At 41.1% G+C, this 23,885-nt stretch overlaps 1 protein-coding gene across 27 annotated transcripts in view; it reads right to left on the bottom strand.

Moving 5' to 3' along the window:
• The window catches only part of LOC124071739 (doublecortin domain-containing protein 2), a 190,647-nt gene extending 166,762 nt beyond the window's left edge, over positions 1-23,885 (bottom strand). For 6 of the 27 annotated variants that reach the window (XR_006845383.1, XR_006845385.1, XR_006845386.1 and 3 more), the window contains exons 1-10: positions 22,932-23,506; positions 22,345-22,393; positions 21,997-22,073; positions 21,711-21,842; positions 21,013-21,168; positions 20,845-20,893; positions 17,132-17,264; positions 14,982-15,082; positions 13,883-14,011; positions 10,947-11,016 (exon numbers count right to left, since the gene is read on the bottom strand). Coding sequence is in view for 19 of the 27 variants with exons in the window: in XM_046412563.1 (XP_046268519.1) it covers positions 8,675-8,896; positions 13,883-14,011; positions 14,982-15,082; positions 17,132-17,264; positions 20,845-20,893; positions 21,013-21,168; positions 21,711-21,842; positions 21,997-22,073; positions 22,345-22,393; positions 22,932-23,215 (1,332 nt within the window). In the remaining 8 variants the exon portion in view is untranslated. Of the gene's footprint in view, positions 1-2,924; positions 3,960-7,375; positions 7,509-7,536; positions 8,897-10,946; positions 11,017-13,770; positions 13,795-13,882; positions 14,012-14,981; positions 15,083-17,131; positions 17,265-20,844; positions 20,894-21,012; positions 21,169-21,710; positions 21,843-21,996; positions 22,074-22,344; positions 22,394-22,912 lie in introns of those variants that run through there. The other 21 variants (XR_006845388.1, XR_006845387.1, XM_046412580.1 and 18 more) reach the window with 18 other exon arrangements.

Raw genomic sequence — 23,885 nt, 5'->3', positions numbered from 1 at the left:
ATGAATTACTGCATTTTTAAAAGCGGTGTGTTGAGTCAAAGGTGTAGAGGTTAATATAGGCAAACAGGCATCTCTGCTGGAAAATGAAAACTTCCCAGTGGAATGTGATGGTCGGTCCAAATGCTGACATTGTGGTTTCAGTGATGGAATGACTCTGGGAAGGTTTGTGGTCTGCCAGCGCTCAAAGCCGTGCCTTGAGGGTAAGGGGTAAATTTGCTAAGTTAATCACATAATGAGGCCAATTAAACATGGGAGAACACAGGTGAAATGGGAGCTGCCAGAGCCTCCAACAAATGGGGATCTGCTGATTCCCTCTCTGGACAGGGGCTGGACAACCCAGATTCAGCTCCAGTAATCCTCTACTAAGTATTCACTTCACCACTTATACAGTATATCTTATTAATGTATGTACAGTGTACTGGATTATGTGTCTGTATTGGGTGAATTAATTTAGAAGGAATGTGTACATTTAGATCCAGGATAGCCCGAATTAGGGTGAACGAACGATTATTTTTATTATCCATTAATGCATAGATTATTTTTACAAGTAATTAAGTATACTGTTTACTAGATGTCAGAAAATAGTGAAAAAAATAATGTTTCAAGTTTCCAGGCCAGTGTGAAATCTTCAAACATAAATATATTTTCATAATATTCAGTTTCAGTAATATAAAACAGAGAAGCAGTAAATACTCATTTCACTCACTTTAAGAGGAGTTTTGCTTGATAAATGATTTAAAAGTCCCTGAAAATCTATTTCCTCTATCAGCTTCTTACTCTCGGGTTCTACATGAACAGTTTTGGTTATTTCAAGAGATTTTGTATTTGTACTTTTGCTTCAGACTGGTTTTAAAAGCGTGCATCGCTTGGATGGGAAAAGTTGACATCACATACATACAAATATTAACCAAAATTTCATTATAACTGCTTTGTTATGCCACCAGATCAAACCACACCAAGACAGAGTTTTTGAGCCTTAAATCATTAATAAATAAGACCAAAAGTTTTTACGTGCATTGTTGCCCATTTAGTCCAGAACATTCCATGCTGTCGAGAACAACTTCAGAACTGAAAAATAACTGTTTAAGTAGCTGTTAGTTGTTAATATTTAGGAAAAGTTTTACACAGTCTCCTTGAACCTTGAACACCAGACCCATTTCGTCCGAACTTTTGCTGAAATTTATCAAATATTTACTGACATTGCACCTCTCCATCACAAACAGGCATTCTGGTGCTTGGCCCACAGTCAGTCTGCCCTTGGAAGTGTTGATGATGAGAGTATCTGGGTGTTTGAGTGCTCTTCGGGGGTCTACAGGAGGATAAATCACTCTAGGGGCAATTAGACCTCCCTGAGTGCTTCCTACATACCTGTAACTTCCCATGCACAGCAGGCTTGGGGGCAAAGATCATGAGGGTTACACTCTGAACAAGATGAATAGCTGTGGAACAGTATATCCATGTGCCATCCTCTTACACATAAGCATACAAAGAGCTCAATAATTTCGGCGTGTTGACACCCCCCCAAACCATTTCCAGTACACATACAGTTCGAAGGGTTGGAGTATTATGACTCCTTGCTTTATGATTCAGACATTTCTACTTTGCCTGTTCATTGACTAAGAGCTAAGGCCCGTGGGTGGGTAGGTTAATTTTAAAATGCAGAACAGAACCAGCCAAGGATAGAATACCTTGCTTGCAAGCTGTAGGGCTGCCATAAATGAAAAGCTGTATCACTGTCATGGTCTCAACACAAAGCAATAAGGAACTGCGGAGAGAGCAGCGCATTAAAAAATGAATACATGGGGAGAAATATGGACGCTAATGAAAGAATATTTCGCCATCAAGGGTTTATAAAAGGCCCACCACTCTGCCCACCACGATCCACTAATCTGGCTATAGAGGATTTGCGCAGAGTAAGATGGACACGGGAAATTAAGGCAGGCACATTTTACCAGATCATATTGCAATGATTTGTTAATAAAATGCAAAGCGACAGGCTAGATGTGAGACAGCAACTAAAGCGCGCTCGTGATTTAGACTTAATCCGTCATTATCCCGCCTTTGAAGTGACCTCGCTGTGCATATTCCCACTGTGACCCAGAAGCACACTCGCAGCTTCTTCATTAGCCAGGATGACATAGAGCCACAGCACACTTTGATGTCCCGTCCAGTCCACGCAGACATACATACACACACACACACACAAACACACATACAGGACTCCTACATACTCACATCACAGACATCCTTATCACTCACTACAGTGAGGCATGGAAAAACATTATGGTTTTTAATCAATTATGGCTCCCACCTTTGGGGCAGCACATTCATTACATATGATAGGAGCAGCTAAGGGACAATATTCCAATTGCGTGCTGAGATTGAAATGAAAGAAATTGTATGGTTAGAGGGTAGACAAAGACTGCAATTTCGCACAGCAGTACATCCTTGGCTGGATTTACATATGTGCACACAGAAGGCTTATACTGCATGTGATTTCACTGATATAATTTATGTGTGCCCAGTGATTTATCATCCTTAGATCACCAAGTAGAAATCAAGCACTGATCTCCTAAAGAGGTCCACACATGCTGCCAGTAAATGATAGGTGTTATAAAAGTTTATCATGGCAATGAAATGGAACGAATCAATCAAAAAGGCACAGGTTGCCGTCTTGCAAAATGGGGTCCAATCAGAGGTAGTTATCCGGTGTGAGTTGTAGAACATGCACGCAGGAACAGCACTCTTTGTTAAAAAACAATCACAGAATCAGTTACAATTTCAAAAAAAAAAAAAAAAAGGAAACGGGAGGTTTCATACAATTTAGTGTCAAAGAACCATCCCAGATGTGCTGAGAATTGAAGGATAACGCACATGTAGTGGCATCAAAAATGTTCATACACAGCTGTCCCACAAGCTAAACAACCATAGAGATAAGATGACATTTACTAAACCCACAAAAAGACAAAAGGCAGTTAGAGAATTTGAAATATCAACAGGTAGCATTGGAGCATAGGCTATTCAATGGAGGCATGAATCTTGAATTAGGGACTGTTTAGTAAAGAAAGGCATTTGAACACATCTGGTAAGAGCAGTCCAAGTAAGAAAGTATCTTTTTTTTCATCTATGCAGTTTGCTCGGGTCAGAGCAGTTTGTTTAAGACCTTAACCTTAAGCAGCCAACAAAGTGTTAAATCAATGTGGGGTAACTGTGACAAGTTAAATTATTGTAATATATGATGAAATGTTTTATTTTTCCGCATTAAAAATGTATTTTTACCACCGAGTGAAGAACACAGGAAAGTGACTCCCTGGGAGGTATCACCTGCACAGCTATTTTCTGACACAAGGAGTTGATGAATTAAGCAACTGACAGAAACATAATTGATTTGGGGTACTGGGCTCAGGTTGCATCTTGGAGGACTCCATTATCTCACAGAAAACAAAACAAAAAGGACTATTACAGTGAACTTCCAGCAGGTGTCACTAATCTAATCTCATGGGTAAAGTAAACAGAGTTCAAAATACAACTTTTCACCATCTAACGGCAGTACCAACCCCTCTACTTAGACTAGCTAAGCACTTACGTAAGGTTGGAAATAAATATATTGAAAACATCTCGGTGTATGTCAACAAAATCAATTACTCATGTAAATTAATGTACACTGAAGCTTTCCAATAAAAAAAATCTGTGATCCTTTAAGAAAGAACCCATCTGTGCCTTTGGCACATGGTCTGCTGGAGTCTGTTCCCTTACAAAAAAGGTGTGAGCACCCATGCGGTTAGCTGCACAACACACATGTTTGCTGCACAGTGTAGAAGTAGAGTCCTTTCCCCAGGCATTGGCCCGTCAGGCCAGACGAGGAGGCTGGGTGTTAAAGTGTGAGCCGGGTACACAGTGTAACAACAGGGCCATCTGCCCTGGGAATGCACATATCCATCTTACTAGGGACAGCCAGTCTGGGAACAGATAAAGGAAAACAAGGGAGGGGGGAGAGAGAAAGAGAGGAAGTAAGAAAAGGAAGCAGTAGGGAAGAAATGGAAAAACAAACTTGGATGTGTGTGTGCAAAGTTGGTGGTGGAGGGTAGCTATGAAGGAGTGAAGACAAGGTGAGGGAAGAGAGAAGGGAGCAGTCGGTTTAACTGTAATCGAGACCGGTGGTACCATCTGCAAACAGTGAATGCTGAACAAATTAAACAAGCATGAAAAGCAAGTTTTTTTTCTCTCCTACAGCTGTGATCAGTCAAAAACCCACAGTGGATAATAAACAAGACAATAGTATGTAGTCAATAAAAAAGCTGAAATCTTACTAAATGAATGAGCCAGCTTTACTTTAAAGCATCACTGTGACAATTTTACTACAGATGAAAGCACAATAGGAACCTTATGTGAATAAAGTTCTCAATTCAATATTCACACATTTGTTCTTAATTCATTATATGCTAAACAGATTGCGGTTCTTTTTTATTCTATCAAGCATGACATCAGGAAGGTCAGTTGAGAGGACAGCAGTAAGTCTCAGCTCCCACCGTCATCCCTGCTTCATAACCATCTGGATATGAGTCCAAACACTGCAGTCAGCGTTCTGGGTGCAGTGATATCATCGAGCATTCTCCATTTGTTTTTATTTTTAGACCATTTCCTCATCACTGTATAATCAGTATATATGGTCCCACTGATAGAACGCTTTTTCCCCCGCTCTCTCTCTCTCTCTCTCACTCCCTGACTCCACATTACCTTATCACACTGAGAGCTTTTAGTTGTGCTTTCAGCCATTAGTGTCAGGCAGTGGGTACCTACTAGGCTGGAACAGAGAGAAACAGAGAGAGAGAGAGAGCGAGAGAGTGAGAGAGGGGGTGAAGGGGTGGAGGGACGCACGGGAATGGCCTCCTGGTGGCTCTAGATGATGTCGATGGTGAAAGAGGTCCTTTTATAACACCACCTGTCCATCTTGTCTGCATGGAGGCTCAACACAGGTTTCAAGGCATGCGGAGCCTCTGTATAAAATGACCTTCAACAATTTTCATTCCACCTACACAACATACCAAAGTTCATTGAGTCTTGTTCTGTTCAGCCTGCGACTGGAGAGTCCTATAACACTTCTATAGCAAGTCACTTGTGCCTTTGAGCAAGGCACCGTACTTCAACTGTACAAGAGCGGTCCAAAAGGCTGTAACAGCTGTTATACATCAAAAGATTTTTTTTTTCAATTGTTGTAGAGAGGTGTAAATTTATCTGGGTGAAACTAGAACTACGCCCTCCAGCTGAATGCCTCCACACATCAACCAAGTTGCACTTTACGTCCATGTCTGTCCAGATTCATTCATTCGGCTCAATATCAGAAAAATCAATGAGTGTGTTTTGGACTACAATGTTTCAGATATGGATGTTGCTGTAAAGTAGCTACAAATTCAAAAATGTGGATGCGTCACACACGTCTTCAACTCGGCAGCACAGAAGATCTATACGATCAGAAGTTTCAAGGTGGACACTGAAAATTAGTGTCATCAGTTTAGTATCTGACCATATGCAAAATATGGTCATCTTCTGTTCCTGAGTTATATTAAATATTGGCCAGAAAGGTGCTTTTTCCGAATATTTTGAAGTAACTGTGAATTTGACCTTTGACCTGTTGGATATGTCATCGCTTCATTCTTTTGTTCTATTAGACATTTGTTTGAAATTTTGTCATAATTAGCATATGAATTTTTGGGTTATGGTCAAAAACACGTTTTGCTTTTGACATAGAATGACCTTCTCTCTACGTGTTCCTGAAGTATCACTTTCATGCGGATGGGATGGACGTGAGGTCACAGTGACGTTGACCTCTGATCACTAAAATCCAATCAGTCCAAGTTTGTGAATCCACACAGAAGGACGGGCAGACATACAGACAGTCCAAAACCACAACACCTCCAACGAAGGCTACTTCCAGCAAGAAGGCATAAAAAGGAAATGTTTACTACAATCACTATTATGGCCATTATTTCCAGTTTTTGAGGCAGATTTGCAACACTTTAACTTCAAGTCTCCTTTCAGAAAAGAACAGCTGAATTAACATCATGTTGAGAATGACTGCTTAGCTGCTTACTGAATCATCTGAGCACATCAGTGTGCCCGCCATGTGAGAAAACCGATGCGTTATTGACAGATGGTCGGACTCTTGCCTTCCTCCATGGGAGACTTCTAAACCTAACAACTACTGGATACACCAATGTGGTCCTCTCATCGATATCGATCAATTATTCACATATTTGTGCCAGCTCGCGAAAAGCAGCTCGACTGCATTTCATAAGTGCTAGACCGACATGCATTTTGCAGGAGGGGGAACGGAGGAGGCCCAGCTATTACCCTGTGTTTGATCTTACAGTTGTGGTGAACTAACTTTGCACACTGTGACAGTGTGGCATAGAACTGCGATTAAGTGGGTCAATGGTTCTTATTGTCTGTATTACAGCCATTAGCTTTTATGGAGGGATACATCATGCACGCCAGTTCTATATTTGAAGCAACATGCAGAGAAGCCTGTTTTATTCATTTGCAGATTTCTTGTCGACACAAAACTGAGGTCAAGCCTTAAACTTTTCTGCATACTAAGTGCACTTGAACTGAATACATAACTATGGTGGAATATTTTTGTGTGGGCGCCTCAGTTATAGAACATGCTGTAGAGGAAGAGAAGCAATAGTACTGGAGTTATACAAGCAGCTGTGTCTAGTGTGGCAGTACTTGAGGGGGATCTAGTTTATTATTCCTTGTTTAGTCAGCCTCTCTGGACTTTTTCCTTGAAGTACTTCATATGAAGTATAAAGTAAAGCAATACTACAATGTGTTTAATATGAGGTGCTTTGGTTTGCTTTAGTGCATACCATCACACGCTCCTATTTCTCCGTCCTCCTCTCTCATGTCACACAGAAATATTAAAGCCATGCCCCGAGGTCAATGGCAACAGCCCTCATTCTACCCATCACTGTGCCCTTGTGTTCTTCATAGCCACCACTATGAGAGGCAGTGATTCATTCTTTTGATCCACTCCAATATCATTAAGTTAGTAGTTGATTTCAGTGGATTTAATCAGCATAGTAATTCCTCTCCATGGGAAGATAAGTCTCTCTCAAGAGCAGTTACGCCGTCCACTACGCCTGCTGATTAGACACAAGGCCCCCAAAATAATTCATCAGAAAACTGAAAAAAATAATTTATCAAAAGTGCTTCTAACAAAACCCGCACAGGACCTTTGCTTCTTAATAATTAAACTCTGCAATTAGGCATCTTACCATGCACTCAGTGTGAGGCTCCATGTAATATTCATAACCATACATAATTATGCAATATATTCATTGAAATAAGAGGCTATATATTCACGATGGGGCTGTCAAGAGGCAAGACATTTTTATTTGGTTTATAACACTGTTTCATCTTATACATGAGCAGCTGGCTTCTGGAGGCAGGAGAGAACAAGGACGTCTGGTTCTTAGCAGTCTGACACTGTATTCTATGGTCTGGCTCTTAGAGAGAGAGAGAGAGGGAGAGAGAGAGTGAGAGAGAGAGAGATAGACAGAGAGAGAGAGAGAGAGAGAGAGAAGCACTGAGTGGTGATGCTCTCACTATGGGAGCCACTAATTTAAAATTTTGTTGAACTGCGTCGCGCTCCCGGGATACGGGCAAAGTGTCAAATAAAAAAAACTGATTCCTGGTTCTTGCCTCTTTTTTATTCTCCTCTCCTAGAGCTGAATTTAGACTTCTGACACTAGCCCAATAACTCAACAATTAAATAACTGTTGCTTAATATTCAACTGTACTATAAATCAAGTAACATATAGGTTACATATATCTGGTGGACACAACAAAGACATACCTTAGTGGTATCACACATTGACCACACTCAATATATGATGCAGAAAGAAAGAACAGGCATTAAATTAAAATGGAGTTGAGACAGGCTGCTGTCTTGGGATGCATTGTATGATAAATTATACATAATGCTCAATCCAGCATGGTACAGAACTATAGAACAGAAAAAAAAAATAGTCCAGAAGCCCTTGATGGTGCCTGAAGCAAATAAGCAACAGCAGCAGTCTACAGTGGACACACTGTGGACAAGGTTGGCTTTCATCTTGAGACGCAGTTCAAAGCTACGGGCTACGCACAGAACAAACTGGCAATCAAAGCTAATGTGCAACTGGGCAGTGGTGCACTTCACAGAGCCTGTCGACTTGAGTGCAGGGGAGATCACACACAGACGCCTCTCTCACATCATAATGGCTGATTTTCGACGCGCGGTCTTTGGAACTTATTATTTTTTACCATGTAAATGTAAAAAAAAAAATATATATATATATATATATAAGGAGAGGCTTATTGCTGTTGGGAGCTGCTGCCTTTTGAAGGCCTTTCATGACATGTATATGATGAATGAGAAGAAAAGCATACATTTTCTTCCAACTTTACTGTAGTTAACAAAGGCTCTCATTCTCCCTCAGTGGAAGCCGTCCCCAAGGATACCATTTGCTCAAAAAAAATGCCAATATATGTTCTGTGCCACAATTTGTATTGTAGTGGAGTACATAGAACATCTGATTACTTTAGAGTTGTAAGTATCGTGCAGCTTTTTGTAGAGGGATTTCATGAGGTGTCATGAGCATTCAATATCCATGCCAATCATTTGTAATGCTCACAAGTTAGAATATTTTGTTACAGTAACATGGAACATGCTGTATCCCCATATGGTTGAAGAGCCATGCTGTGCTTTATAAGGAGATCTACTACAGTCTTCATTATGTTTAATGTATTTTATATTACAAGTTGAACCACTGAGACATCTAATTATGTTATTTACATAGCACATACCTTCTGAAACGTAATGCAGGTCAAAGTAGTTTATGTTTACATTTTTCTGTAAATAAAAAAAAAAGAAAAAAGAAAAGGATAGGATAGAAAGAAAGTTATTTCAGTCAAGTTTAACAATTTGCAGTAAACAAAACCAGTGTGTTTTTTTGTCCCTGTCACATGTTGTGCTGCAAAACAAATGACCTTTAAGAATATGGCACAGTTTTACTGTCGGTATAATACAGATGTGATTAACATAAATAAGACTTAAAGTCAAATAGGCGTAAAGGTCGTCACTCAGGACTAGTCTCGGGTCTGTAAGGTGATTTACAACAACTTAATTTGACTGTGCGGAGTAATTTATCTGCGCCAGAGCGAGCCATGCAACTCCCTGCATGTCGTCCGCACATACAGGCAACAATATGCCATGACTGCACACATCCCACATCTACCCAATCAGTCAAGATGCTTTACAACTTCTGTCAAAGGCCCTAACAGTTCTCATAAATTACAAGGCCATTGTACACGATGCCAATAACTTTTGAAGGAGAATCTCAGCCGAACTGAACCCAGGAGTATCTCTCACTTTTATACATGGTAGTCAAGGAATACCACTGGTAACGTATATGAAGGAAGCAGGGTAAGTGCAGTGATCGTAGATTTGCTTTTAGAAAAAGGCCTCCCATTTTCCCTCAGCTGATTCTTTCAAGGATAAAAACTGGCCCAGATATTGACACTTTGATGCAAAGCAGGCGGCAGGCGAGTTTGATTCTGTTAGAGATCACTTGCATTTCCTTTCATATGCCATTTCCCTCCACTACGGCTCTCAGTCTCCTGTTAAGCTTTGCATCTGCACATCCACTATGACAGCCAGGGAATATGAGGCATGAATGATGCAGAACCATTCATAAACAGTAGCAACAATATAATGTGATAGGGACAGAAAAATGAGTACGTTGGTCTGGAGTCCGCAAGCAATAATGTCCTGTCATTTTTCTCAAATGCCCCCTGCAGTGTCCATTGATATTCTGCAGGGAAATCACAGCCAGTGCTAGGACGTGCAAGGCTGTACCTCAACCTCCAGCACCGTCAATATGAGGATAATTGAAAGAGAATACTTGTATCCATGTACAAATAATGCACAAGTGAATGAGAAAAGAAACTGTTGTCTGTTTGATTCTCTCTGTGCATATACATGTATGTGCAATTGCTGTACTTTTGTGAAAGCATGGATGACGCGAGAGTGAGGCAGGAACCCTGCTGTTAGTTCAGGATGCAGTGATTTTCCCAGCGTCACACCGACAGGGCGAACCTCAGATTGAAGGGCAGACGGTGATAACCACGTGCAGGGATTCACACCCTGTTTCCATTTAGACACCTTTGGAATTTTGACACGGAACAATTGACGATGCCGGGAAACCACTGAATGGGCCTCACTATGAAAGACTATGTTTTGTTGGCAATTAGACTGAAATTGCCTGAACCTGCTGAAAGGCACATTCCCTCCAAACAAAGGAGAATGTCTAGTTTACATCAGTGCTTTGGTTTGCGTTTTAACACTATGTTACCTTTTCCTCCCTCATAATCAAATGCGTATAGAACTTTTTTAGGGTTTTTTTTTTTTTTCAGATGTGTTCTTCTCCAGATCAATCAAATAAGTCAAACCATGCAATTCTACTTAGACTAAGAAGTCGCCGAGAAAAGAAAAAAAAAAGGATTTTCACAGTAACAACACAGTACATATCCCTCTCATTCTGTCTGAGTGGTTCCAAATTACAAACGACATGGGAAATATAAAGAGCGGTGAATAATCCCAGGCTCACAGCATGGCACACCTTGATGTGCAGGTGCCTTTAATACTGGAATAAGTCATCTGAGATTGGAGAGGCAAAAAAACCCCACTCAACCAGATGGTCTCCATAAAGCGTGGCGTTAAGCTCTCCCAGATGTTGAGAGGTGGTTGCGGATCTGGTGACATGCAATGTGAGGGAGGAACTGGTAATGCAGAGTGTATTAGTGGTCTCTTTATGGGTGCATTAGGTGCTGTGGAGGGGAACGCGGGGGCCGCCGCTGCTGCCAGTGAGCTACTACCAGGCTTTACGCTTTGATGAGCCTACCCTTGAAAAACCGGGACATCCGTGACCGTACTCTGGGAAGCCTGGAAGACACCTCCCTGTCTTTAGCCTCCTGAAAAACATAAATCAGTTTCTCATATCATCATCTAGTCATATTCAATGCATATGCAGCTCTAATCGGTAAATCTGTCAGCTTTCCCACCTTTTAGTGATCTATCAGATTCGTAATACTCTCTCACACATGCAGTAAATCTCTGACAAAGCTTATGTTTCTTAAAATTCAAAGACGGGGCCACGTGAAGCAGAGAACTTCGCTTGAAAACAGACAAAGCGAGAGGAGCAGCAGTTCAATTTAGGATGTCTTTTGCAATGAAAGCTGCAGTGTATTTCAGAGCGTCATCCTTCTGAATAACACTAAACGGTATCCTAGACAGGAAGCCAGAATAAATTTCCCCAGTTCATCGTCCCTGCTGAGGACTAGCGGAACATCTCCGTCTGATTAATGGCTGTACACTGTCTAATGAACAGTAATTGAATGGTATAACGCAGTAGGTCCTTAAAAGCCCAGAGGAGTCGTCTTGCTAGTCTAGCTCTCTAGAAATGCAAGGCGGTGACATTGTCTTGAGTTGATTATAGTTGACCTTGCATGGGGAGAATAAGGCCTTTGAAATGGCTAACCTAAGCTTCGGGGAATAGGAGCACAGGAAAAACAACTGGAAAGACAAATGAAATGGACTCGCATTGGAAAAGGAAAGGGATGGATCAATGTCGTGGTCAATAACGATTCGATTTTTTATCACAAAATTCTTACAAAGAGGAAGACAATTGATCAAACATCCCTAGTCGTATTGGCATTTCTAACAATATTAATTAAGAAAAAATGCTTAGCTGACTGGTTGATAAATCAGCCAATATTGTTAAATCAAAACAAATGATAGTTGTAAACACAAAACCATATCAGTGAGTACAACTCTACCCTTGTCCACGTTTCCTCAAAGTGTATGACATCTAAAGCATGGACAACCACCCCCCCGCAACCCATGAAATCAATCAACTCCTTAACAGAGTGCACTCTAAAGGAAAACCCAACCTTCAAAAAGCCCCACAAAAGTCAGTCAAGTGATTATAAGAAAAGCTTTGATAAATGTGCATCAGGCTGCAGCCCGCCATCCTCCGCTCTCGTCCACCGAGATAGCCTGCCTTCACTCCCAGCGGACATCTCCACTTGGCAGAGATGCTGAATCTCGTTATTCTTTATTTGGCCTGGACCACACAGGTCAATATCGCGAGCACACAACCGCCACACCGGTGTACTGTCTGTAAATGTATTCACTATTTAAATTCAATGCAATAAATCATTTAAAGCTTCGGCTGAAAATGTAATCATGTAATTGAATTTGGTCATCAATATGTACTATAGACGCGCACATATACGGCGTGCGCCTAGCATTTCACAAGTGGATTGAAGCACAAGAGCGCGTGCGTGTGTGTGTGTGTGTGTGTGTGTGTTTGTGTGGGGTGTCTCACAGTATGAGTCATAGCAGTACAGTTATCTCTCATAATTATTCACAGCCCTCTAAATGATGAGGTTGGTGACAACGAGACAGCGGCAGTCTGTTTGGCCTCAAAGGGAAAAAGAGGAGAGTATGCATGAATGATTTTAAGTTAGGAAAGTCTCACCTGCAGCAATATTATCTCAGGTGTGATGACAACTTTTAGAAAGAAATAAAACATGAATGAGCATGCAACAAAACTGCTGTAAAGTAACATGGTGGTAAGATACCATTTGACAATTCTGGTGAATTTAAGTCTTGTTGTTGTCAGCTGGAGAGCTTGCAATGAAAAAAAAAAAATACTACCTTCCATTTGTGTCAGTCTTCGATAGATGACAAATCAAAAATTGTTTAGTGAGCTGATTGTGTAAAGTTGCTGAGTCTGTACCAGGGATTATTATTATTATTATTATTTTCCATTATCTAATTGTCTTTCCCTGCAATCCGCAGCCAATCTGAATCAGCAACATTCATGTATGACTAAAAGCGATAAGTAATGAATTAAGCTATTGATGAGGTCTTTAGCCAGGGTCATAACTGGCCCCCAGAAGTCAATAATTACCCCGATAAGAATATCTCTATTGCAAAAGTGCATACGGCAGCAAAATCATCACCACACCAAAACATTCCCCTATGGTGTAATTGCCACTGCTTGAAATTATAGTTTTCATTAAAACAAAATGTTCAAGGTTATTGATTGCTTAAATAAGGCTCAATATCTTCTCATTTCAAAGCCGAGTGAAATTGCTTGGAATAGTAATATCACCCAACTATTGTGTGCATTCATCACAGTTACACTGCTTCATATTGCTGTCCCTCGAGGATTATTAGAGCAAAATAAGTGTATTTAAATGAGTGTAATTTCTAGGAACCACAGATCCATGCAGAAACATCTGTACACACATCTCAACCTCACTTCATCACCGTGAACATTTACAATAAATAGAGTAAAGGACAGACATCAAATACAACCACATACCATTATGGGACTCTATTCTAATCACAAGTATGCACCACAGCACTGTGTATTTTCTAAGCTCAGTGGCTACAGCTAAGCTCTATAAACTGCACAGAGTTGTAAATGTTGCTCAAGCATCTGTAATCCTGTGTCTCCAGTACCAGTACTATGCCTTGAACCTGTCACTGACTTTCCTAGCCCTGAAGAAAGGCTGGTAAATACACAGCCCACAATACACAGAGAGAACCATGGAGACAGAAAAACAGGTAACACACACATTATATAAAAGTATAGTTGCTGTAAGCAAGTCCACGTGATGCTCTTGCAATAATGGAAATCGTGATTACCATAATTGCTGGTTGGACCATTTTCATGTGACCTAATCCAAAAATTGGATATAATAATAAAGTAAAAATGAACTAAATGTGAAATAGTAACTACATGAGCCCCATAATAGGGGTACTTACATCCTTCCTGGAACCTGCAGACAAAGACCTCTGCAGACACAAGTGGTCTGAATCATGGAGGGAGGCCTTGCAGGGACTTGCACAACAACTCCCATCCTCGTACTCCTCGTCAACTATCTTGGCCTCAACCTGCAGGGAAGGAAAAAACAAGATCTCCCTTGGCGTACACTGTGCCGTACTGCTATATTGATTTTGCTAAATATTTATATATTTATGTAACATGTTCAGCTGAGCATTCACAAGCCTTATTCTGAGTGGAAAATATTATACTGTACTATATTCTCTGTTCCTTCTGAAGCTGAAAAATGTATAATTATGTAACTATTTTCCCTTAATGTAACAGCTTCAAACTCATCCCCCACGGGAACTGCATAACACTTCACGGCACTACATCAGAAAATGTTTTCTGGTTTCGTTCTAATGCCCTCAACTCTCAAATTTATGGAGTTTCCTAATAATTTTCCAGATAACTTTGATTAAGTAACCGCTAACTGCACCTGTTGTGGGCTAGCCGGCTCAGTTAACAGTGCAGATAGATGAATGACTGGGCTGGGAGCTTGGAGCAGTGCCTGTTGGTGTTCACACCACCAGGACAGGAGCTTTGGGCTGCTAGGAAGAGAAGGTTTTCAGGCCCAGAGTGGGGGACGCTGGTGGAGATTGGGTGAGTGAGTAATGGAACCAGGCTCAGCAGCCTCTATGGACATTGTAAAAAGCTTTTCAACTTAAAAGGCTGCAAAACAGAAGCTGAGCTGGCCTTCTTACTGTTGAGCTAGTAAGTATTAGCTTGCTTGCTAAGGCTTATGCTGCTACGCTTACTTGATGTTTCAATACCTTTTATACCTATCTTTTGTCCCACTGCTTGTCGTCCCTGATGAGCTCTAAAATTATGAGAACTACTGGAGGAGTAGAATATGTTCAGGTAAAATGTAATCAGCACCTGCCCTGGTGGTGTATATTTTTATCTCTTTTACCTTATGTTGTCAATACTGCTTTTAGACTGGAACCATTTTTTACTTTCCGTCAGATAAACAGGAGATGTTAAAAGCCTGAGTGCAACAGACCTCATCTGGCAGCAGAGCAGTATGATGTTGTGCTTCACCTGGTCAATTGGAAGGTCCACGATCAGATGACAATCTTCCTGCACCTCTGCTGCTCCCGCCATCTCACGTCTTTTGTTTTGTGCATTAAACACACTGCCCTCTGAGAAAAGTGATTAATCACAATTACCTCTTCTGCTGGCAGTCACCGTCTCATTCTTCTGCACACTCATTCTCCCTCTCTCTAGACCCACCCATCTCTCACTGCTCTCCCTCTGCTTTTCCTGTTCAACTTCACAAGAGATCAATGTTGCTGTCAAGCCATTTATTTATTTAGAGTGGTCCCACAGACGAAAAGGGCCACAGAAAGCCACAGCTGTCCTGACCCGAAAATGGCCAGCCAGCGTGAACTTTCAGTCCAGGGTTAGCTTCTGACAGTGACAGGTTGCTCTTGATGCATGTGGGGACTGCCCTATATGGCAACAGCATATTCTTTTTCCTTGTAAACAAACGTTTTTTGTTTTTCTTTTTTTATCGGTGGCTGCTGGATCTGTTACGGGGTGGAATGTGAATAATTAAACACACTACTGAGCTTGAATCTACTTCAACAGCCTTACGTAATTTAATTTAAATAATAAATAACAAACCATAGAAGATTAATTAGTGACAACAAAAAGGAGCAGCGGATGGGAAAATGTACCTGGTTAATAGGTTTAGTTCAAAGAGGCAATTATACAGCTACAAAACTGGTAGACTTTCATTATGATCTCTATCTAGACCATCTCCAGTAAAATTATGAGGGGAATCTGGTGCCAAAAGAGCTGATCATGTACCAGATCATTCTCAAGTGGCCGGGCAATACGATCTTGTCTGACCAAATTGTTAGGTTGGAATAGGTTGGAAAATCCCTGGTGTTCCCTTCATAAGCGGGAAAGTGCCTCAAAATTTCAGATTTTTCCAGGGTGGGAGGGGCTTACGTCAACCTAATGTTTTTTTTATTTATTTTTGAATGATAATTGTCTTAGAAATAACATTGATAATGAAAAAAAAATTAATAGATTTTTTCTGTTTAAATAACTTGTCTATATTCATAGACTATATGACTGTAAGATAGGAATTATACCAACTCTGAATACACCCAACCTAATGGAGACTGCTGGGCCTGACTTACTGAACATTTACTCTGCGCCAAACTAACTGACACAATGTCAAATAACCAGAACAAATTGTCCCATTGTTTCCCAGCATCAGAGGACAGAAGAGCTCACTGGATAAAGTTTGTTTTTAATAGCAAAGCGCATTTTACTTTTGGACTTTATTTTATCAACACAGGCTGTTAACAATTCAAGCTCAATGATGGATTAACATTGTCCGCCTGTCCGTCATCATAAGCATGTTAAAAAGTCACTTTGGCTTAATAATGTCAACTATGTCAGCTATCTTGGCTGAATCATCCCAAGCAGATGGTAAAACGAACGTCCATGAAAAGACAACTACTGAATAACTTGAAAGAGGAAGCAAACACCCAATTACTGTGTATTAATGATCACTTTTAAACAGCATAACTGCCATTATGTTCAAACCCATCAATTTAAAGGAGTATTTTGTCACTTTTATGATCTTGCGTTTGCGTTATTTGCAATTAGTAACTTAATACTGTTTTTATCCCAACATCATGAGAAAATTACAGCATTTTGTTTTTCCTCCATGTATTTACCAAGGCTTTCTCCATACTTACTCAACAAAATTGCCTGGTTAAATTCATCTATGATTTAAACCTCCTTGACAGTGTTTGAAGTCTTGTTCTGCTGAATACTCACAGAAAAGACTAGTGCTTGTTTTAAGGAGCAGGAAACCGTGTCCTGTTTGAACAAGTTCAGAATCAAAAAAAAAAAAAAAAAAAAAAGCCTCCTTCACCTGCCAAACAAATGGTTGTTTTTCTCTATATTCCCAACACACACTAAACTTCTGTCTCCTCCACATACACACACATACAATGGAAATGCTTTTATGTGTGGCCAAATGTCACCCTACATATGTACACACATATAAATTTGTCTTCGAACACCAACAGGTTTCTTCATATCATCATAGTAAGAGTGAAGATGTTGGTAGGAAACAAAAAAACAAAAAAAAAACACATGGAGGAGAGGGGGGGAGGCTGGAAAGAGAGATGAGGAGAGAGGTAGTCCTATAGAAGTGCTCTGCTTACCCCCTGTTGAGAAGAGAACTGGGTTTCTGGACACCTGCTTCTGTTGTTTGGTTCTCTCCAGCTTGGCTGCGTGTTTCTTCATCTGGCCCCTGGCTGTGTGCTCAAGGTCCTCTCTAAAGCCTGTACGAGCAAACTACATGAAGAGACAAAAGAGAGGGGAAAACAGGGCCGCAGATTAAGGCATATTTCCTCAGATTTCTCTGTGATTCATCATCAGCTTTTTGCTGTTGTTTTGTAAAGAAGAAGAAGAAAAAAAAAAGACAAAACACATCAGGGCAAAACTTGTTTCTCCTCTCTTTTCAACATTTTTTTTTTTTTTTTGACCTCAATTTTTCATGAGCTGATATGCTTTGTAGCTCCCCCGTGACTCCTACTGCATTGAATTCATCTGGTTCCAATACATCCCGTGCACAACCTATCAATCACTGGGGAGCGTGGCAAACTAATCATTTATTGATGAAATGGGGCAGCCATGAATTTCTAACTGCATTTGTCTTATTTATCAAGCCAGATCAAACAATGAAAATCCAAACAAGCTTAAAGGAAAAGGGGGGGGGGTCATAGGGAATAACTTATTCTTCAACAGTAGACAGCAGAAGGTTATCGATGGAGAGGGGAGGGAAGCAAAAAAGAGGCTTGGGATTTGGTTGCATGGTGAGAGAGGGAAGGAGCGAGAGACAACAAGAGAGAGAGAGAGAGAGAGAAAAAGACAGAGCAGTGAAGGGAGTTCAGAATGATGTTCAGACAGCAGGGTGCACATCTGAATTAATGCTTCCACAAAAGGCAATTTTCTCCTCGCAGGCTCCTCATCCCCTCTGTAGGTAGCAAGGTGAGGTATGTCTCCCTTACAGAGAATGAGAGACACAGACACAGAGAGCAGGAGAGAGCAGACTTAATGTTTCTTTTCAGCTACAGTGCTCTTTAGTGCAGCTGCCTGGCTGGATCCCTGGGCTGGCTGGGGGGATAGTGTAGTGATCTCGGGCTTCCACCAGAATACACTTCTGGCAGTGGTGTTTGCAAGCTCACTAACATGGACTCCGGGGAATAGCGGCGTTGTTTCTTCACTTGTTTGCTTTCTTCAATGCAGAAGCAAACTCTGTTGATATTCTTTTGAATTTCTGGAGCCGTTGGTGGGCCAAGGGAGAAAAATAAAACAACAAAAAGTGGAGTGAAGTTTGCCTGGTGTATTCAGCGAGGGGGAGTTGAAACAGAGTTCACACTCTAGCGCAGCAGTGTCCACATAACCACACGAGATCAAAGACAGAGGAGCAGTGGCACTGTCACAGCGGTAAGTTGTTAATTCAGTCTCGTAACCTCGATTCGTCTGCGAGTGAGCGATGTCTAACAACTTTGCAATAAAGTTCAGAGTCAAAATACATCTGGGCAATCAAAAATTGAACAGCCTGTTTTCCACGCGTACAGCCTGGTGGTGAGATGTAAATAGATCTTATTTAAATCAACAAACTTAAATCAAGACTGTCTCACTCAGGGAGGAGAAAGCAGAGGACAAGGGGTGCCTTGGAGCCAGGAGAGTACAGTACAAGTATCAGCACAACTGGAAACACAGTCAGTGGAAAATCTGAGGTCATCTTGCCTCTCGTTCTGAATTACATATCTATAGTACCGTGTCCTGGGGGAGCAGAAAACTGTGTGTATCAGGAGGCCCCAGAGAGAAAAGAGAGAGAGACCAGGAGAGTGAAAGAGAGTTGGTATGAAGGGGGCTCAGGGGGACCGAGCAGCAAGTAATCTGCGGCCCTCTCAAGTGGCAGAGAACAGGAGTCAACAGGAGGACACAGTGATATGATAGCCAGGGGGAAACGGGGGTCCCAACCATTTGGACGGACCAGCCTCCAGCCAGGCTGTGGTATCAGCAGGAGCCTCTCCCAGGGCCGGGTCCTCACTGAGCAGACATGCTGGCAGCAGTGAGGAGGTATAGTTTTCCACAGGGCATTGCTACTTCCCGTCACCAATGAGATCATCCAGAAACAGCAGAGAGATGGGGAGCAGTAGCGAGTCATCGCTGATGTCAGGGGGAGCAGCTAATAAAAGGTTTAGTCAGCCTTTCTGGGCTGTTTGTGTGAAGCACACGTGACGCACAACTGCACCGCTTATTATTATTATTACTCTCATATTAAAGTATTTTGCTTTGATGCACATAATTATTCTCTTTTTTCTCTGTTTCTGTTGCATTCCTCTCCCCCATATTAATCTTCTCCTTCTGCCATGTCTACCTCAAAGGTTTCTACCTCATCATGTGTCTGTGAACACCTAACTCAGCATATATGCTTGCTTCCGATGGGAACACAGCGCTCTGCGGAGCCGTCAGTTTAGACTTCAGTGGTTGCTCCAGACCAGATGTCCCATTCAGCAGTGGAGAAACGCTCCACTGCTGGTGCAGACAGCACAGGACACAGTTTCCCATGCAGCGTTGTTGCAAGAGCAAGGTTACATTTTACACAGCCTGAGTGGGCATGTTTAAAGGATATTTTTACAGGCATTTCAGACAAGACTGCTGTTGTTTTGTGAGGTCAAACTGAAATTAATGATGGACATGACCCTATAAATGCATGTGCCATCAGTAAGCTAAACAGCTGACAGATCAAGACAGAGTGGGCAATTTTTGTCACATGTACCTCTCCCCTCTGAACGATCCTTATTAACTGGTCAAATCATGTTTACAAATTCATGAGGATCAGGCACAGATGCAAAGGGAGTAAAATGCGGCAGAATCATGTCCACTGAATGACTAATACTACAATGAGCTGGTGGATGCAAAAAACAGTCATAGCTCTGTCTCTGTCTCCACCTCATGGTGGTGCATGAAATGGCAAAGGCTGTGGTCTTCACAGTGTCGATTCAGATTTTCCGACCTAAAGACTGTACCTCGGCTAAGTAAAGTTTGATAACAGTCTGATTTCCATGTACTGTTTCATGCTTTTTAATAAGATGAAGAAAGCAAGAAAAGCCAAGAAAGCCACAGACTCTTTCTAATATATCACTAATAAATATTCAACATGTTTCTGAATATAAACGTTGTCAAACACACAGCTAGAGATGAGGCATAGGGCATTTTTCTCAATCTGTATAAAAATAAAAAATAAAAAATTGGCATCTGCCACAGCATTGTCATCTTTCATGGTTAGAAAAATCAGTTGTCAGACACATCTCTCACAGGACCCCCCATCTCCACCTCAACCTGCTGACGGTGCATGTTCTCATCTTCACTGTGTGATTTGGTGTTCATCTCGGGCCCTCAGCAGCACAATCCTCATATGGATTCAAAGCACTTCACTGTCTACTTAATCACAATACAAATTGTCCCGGTTCTGGTTTGAATAAGAGATTTTTTTTTTTGGTTTTAAGTCGGTGAAGTCCCCCTTGTGCATATGATCTGTCTATGAGGCTCACTGCACTTGATCAAGTGGGCCAGTCCGTCTCTGTGGGGATTACCCATCAAAGTGAAAACCAAAGGTAACTCGATGCCTCTCGCAGACAGTGATTGATGATAGTGCTATTTCATAACGAATTGCACTCCCCCAACAAGTCTTGCACATGGGAAATGTTAATTGAAATGCTGTGTGTGCAAAGATACGCTTTTCAACTGTGATGCTACCAAGGTGTTACAGCAATAAACTAGAGAGGATTTAGCATGTCGTGAGAAAGTGAGCGGCCAGATGGCAAACTGCACCCAACACCGGAGCGATGGTACTCACCACATCTTTTGCATGTCTTGTCTTTCTAACAGCAGGCTGGATGTCTTGGCTGGAGGGACAAAAAAGAAATAAAACTGACAAACATAATTTCTCGTTCCTTCTCAAATCAAAATAGGGATGCAGCATTTATTTAAAATATGTTGATGAAAAAACTAACAGGTCTCATACCCTTCCAATATGTTGTGTTCCTTGATTAAATCCCTGCAGGGAACACACTGCTCATATGGTAGATCTTTAAACTTTTCAGCACCAACTGCAACATAATGTCGGTTATTCTCCAATTCAGTGGGACCGCACACAGGACGCCCATTTAATGTGTAAAGCCTGGAAAAGCAAAGAAATACCACAAATTGGGGCGATGCTATGTGACAGTTCAAATTATACTTGGATACTGAAGAGACATCGATAACTCTGATATTGTTCAAGAGGTTAAATTTAATGTGTTGCATATCTTCATGAAAGTGTTGTTCGCCTGGAAAGTTTTGAATTAACTTCTTTGAGGACATAACAACCAGACACGGTCACAATTACTAATCAGTTAGAAAAATCCATCCACTTCACTAATTTTGTTGCCAATAAACTGAGTGAGAAGCATCCACCCAAATATGTGTTTTCAAATTCTTGCATATTCTGTACCATATTTTCCAAAAAAATAATTGCATAATTGTTGATTACAAAGCAAAACATAATTAAGGCTATTATTTGTAGTGTATTTGAAACAAAAAATACAAAACATAAAATACATATTCTTTTAAGTCGAGTACTTGTTTCTTCATGCAAAAATGTACAGTTTATACCCTTGTATAAACTGTCCTCAGTAGTACATGAACTTTGAGGGGTCCTAATTTTGTGATGGTGAACATTACCTGTACACAGCACCGGTGCGAAGACGCACTTTGTCTGTCACCATGGCTAAAACATTTTCCCAACTTCTAAGAGTATATTTTGGGATCCGTATTCGGGCTGGAGGAACCAAGATCTCTCCATTGGTAAAGACACTTTGAAGCAAGACAAAAAAAAAACGGTGACAGAAAGAATTAGTGAAAACAAAACAGAAGGAAAACACTATCTCTTTACTACGTAATCCAGAAAAAGAATATTCTCCTTTGTACCTCAGGATAATTTTGCATCCAGCTTAAAATCAACACTCACTTTATAGTGCAAGACTCATCAGTGGTTTTCCTCCAGCGAGCAGACACTACTATTCTGCTGTGAACAACAGGTCGGATCTGAAAATTTACAAAACAAGCGGTCAGAAAATGAACATGGAGCAGTAGGAAATAAGGAATGAGGCATTTTTAAGAGCCTGTTATGTGTGATAGGAGGACATCTTCAACTTTAACCCTGCCAGCACTGCCTAGCTTTAGCTTTCAGTCACTTGCAACCTCCCACTAAAGAGTTGCTCTCTATACACAGAATGGTCACACATACAGTAATATAATGAAAGTTATAATAAAGGTTACACTTAGTTTAACCATTTGAGACAAAGAGTGGTCTTACCTGTTCTTTTTTCTTATTCTGCGGCTTCTTACTCGTTATCTCAGAATAGCTGGAAGACAATAAAAGCCAATTAAATGAAACCTAGAACAGTTAAATATAAAGAAGACAGGGAAGACATCTCTAGACCTGATTATCAAAGTTAGCATAACATTCACTTATTAAAAAATACAGCTGAGGGTTGAATAGAAAGTGCTTAAGACATTAGCCTAAACTACCTCTAAGAATAAGGGTCCAAAAGAAAGCTCATTAAACCGCAACAACAGGAGACTGTAAGCACACATTTAGATTTGTTTGAGGGGCTGTGTGCATAAATATAGTTAATTCAAACCTTTAAACACTTAGGCTAATGATATTGACACATATTTCAAGGCCTACGCAGGATCAAGTCGGTCAAATGCCCACCAAACACAAGAAGCACACATTACAGAGAATACCACCTACAGCTAGCTTACAGGCCGAAATAAATGATCCCTGTCGCAGCCCAGGGTGGAGTTTGTCCTCGTTTGAAGTGACCTGACCTCCGTGCTATTAACACGCCACACACGGAGACACGCGAATACAGACACACCTTACAGCATGGTACCTACTCCAGCCTTTTGAACTGCTCATTTCCGGCTGCAACATACACACTTCCATGTTTCAAGTCGTCCAAACGCTGAACTCTGCGGCCCTCTGTGGGAGTGTACAGCCTCCTCACGGCGCCAAACGGAGCTTCAATCCCTCTGGTCAAAGACGCCAGTAAATTGTCAAAGGTCGCCACCTGCCGCAGGTTCACAACGACTTTCTTTCCGGGAAAGAAAGCGTCTCCGTTCCTGTAGACAATTATTGTTTTTGTCGGCGGCAGGTCACCTCCGTATGCTGTGGCCGCCATATTTAGCTCTCAAACAGAAGCAGTTTAAACGATAATGGCGCTTGGTGTCAATGTGAATGTGTCAGTGGCAGGTGTTGTTGAGCCTCCGGAGACGTAACTGGAGATAACATCTGATATGGAAACCAATTCTCACACTTGAGAGGTGTATCATCAAGAAACCTATCCAACTTCTGTGTTGTGGTTTGCTGATTAGTTTCTTCCCTTTGTCTGCAAACTGCTAGCTAACGTTATTTTAGTGTTTGGTTCCAAAATTCAAGTGTTTCCAAGGCAGTCAGCATTGTTAGCAGTCATATCAGATCTAAGACATATACATTTGAGTCTTGTTGAATTTGTTTTGGTAGTGTTTAGTTTATTTGTTTGTCTTAATGTGTGGTTTGGGAAAATTCGATTATGTGTCTGGGATTTTCATTAAATGAAACAGATTATGAAACAGTCCTGGATGACCTGCGTTTTGAAGAGTGGCTTTTTGTATGGGCTGAGTTTTCCTATTCAAGATAACCTTGTTATTGTAATAACAAGGCTATCTTGCAATAAATAATTTTGACTTTTCTGGAGCGTAAAGACTAACAATTTTGCAGCAACAAGCCCTGATACAGTGTACCATATATCGCCTTATTAAGCAAGCGACTGCTTTCTGCATCTGGCAATAAAGTGAAAGAAAATCACGCTG

Source organism: Scatophagus argus, chromosome 15 (genome assembly GCF_020382885.2).
Source record: "Scatophagus argus isolate fScaArg1 chromosome 15, fScaArg1.pri, whole genome shotgun sequence".
NCBI lineage: Eukaryota > Metazoa > Chordata > Actinopteri > Scatophagidae > Scatophagus > Scatophagus argus.
This window is presented reverse-complemented; position numbering and strand designations above follow the sequence as displayed.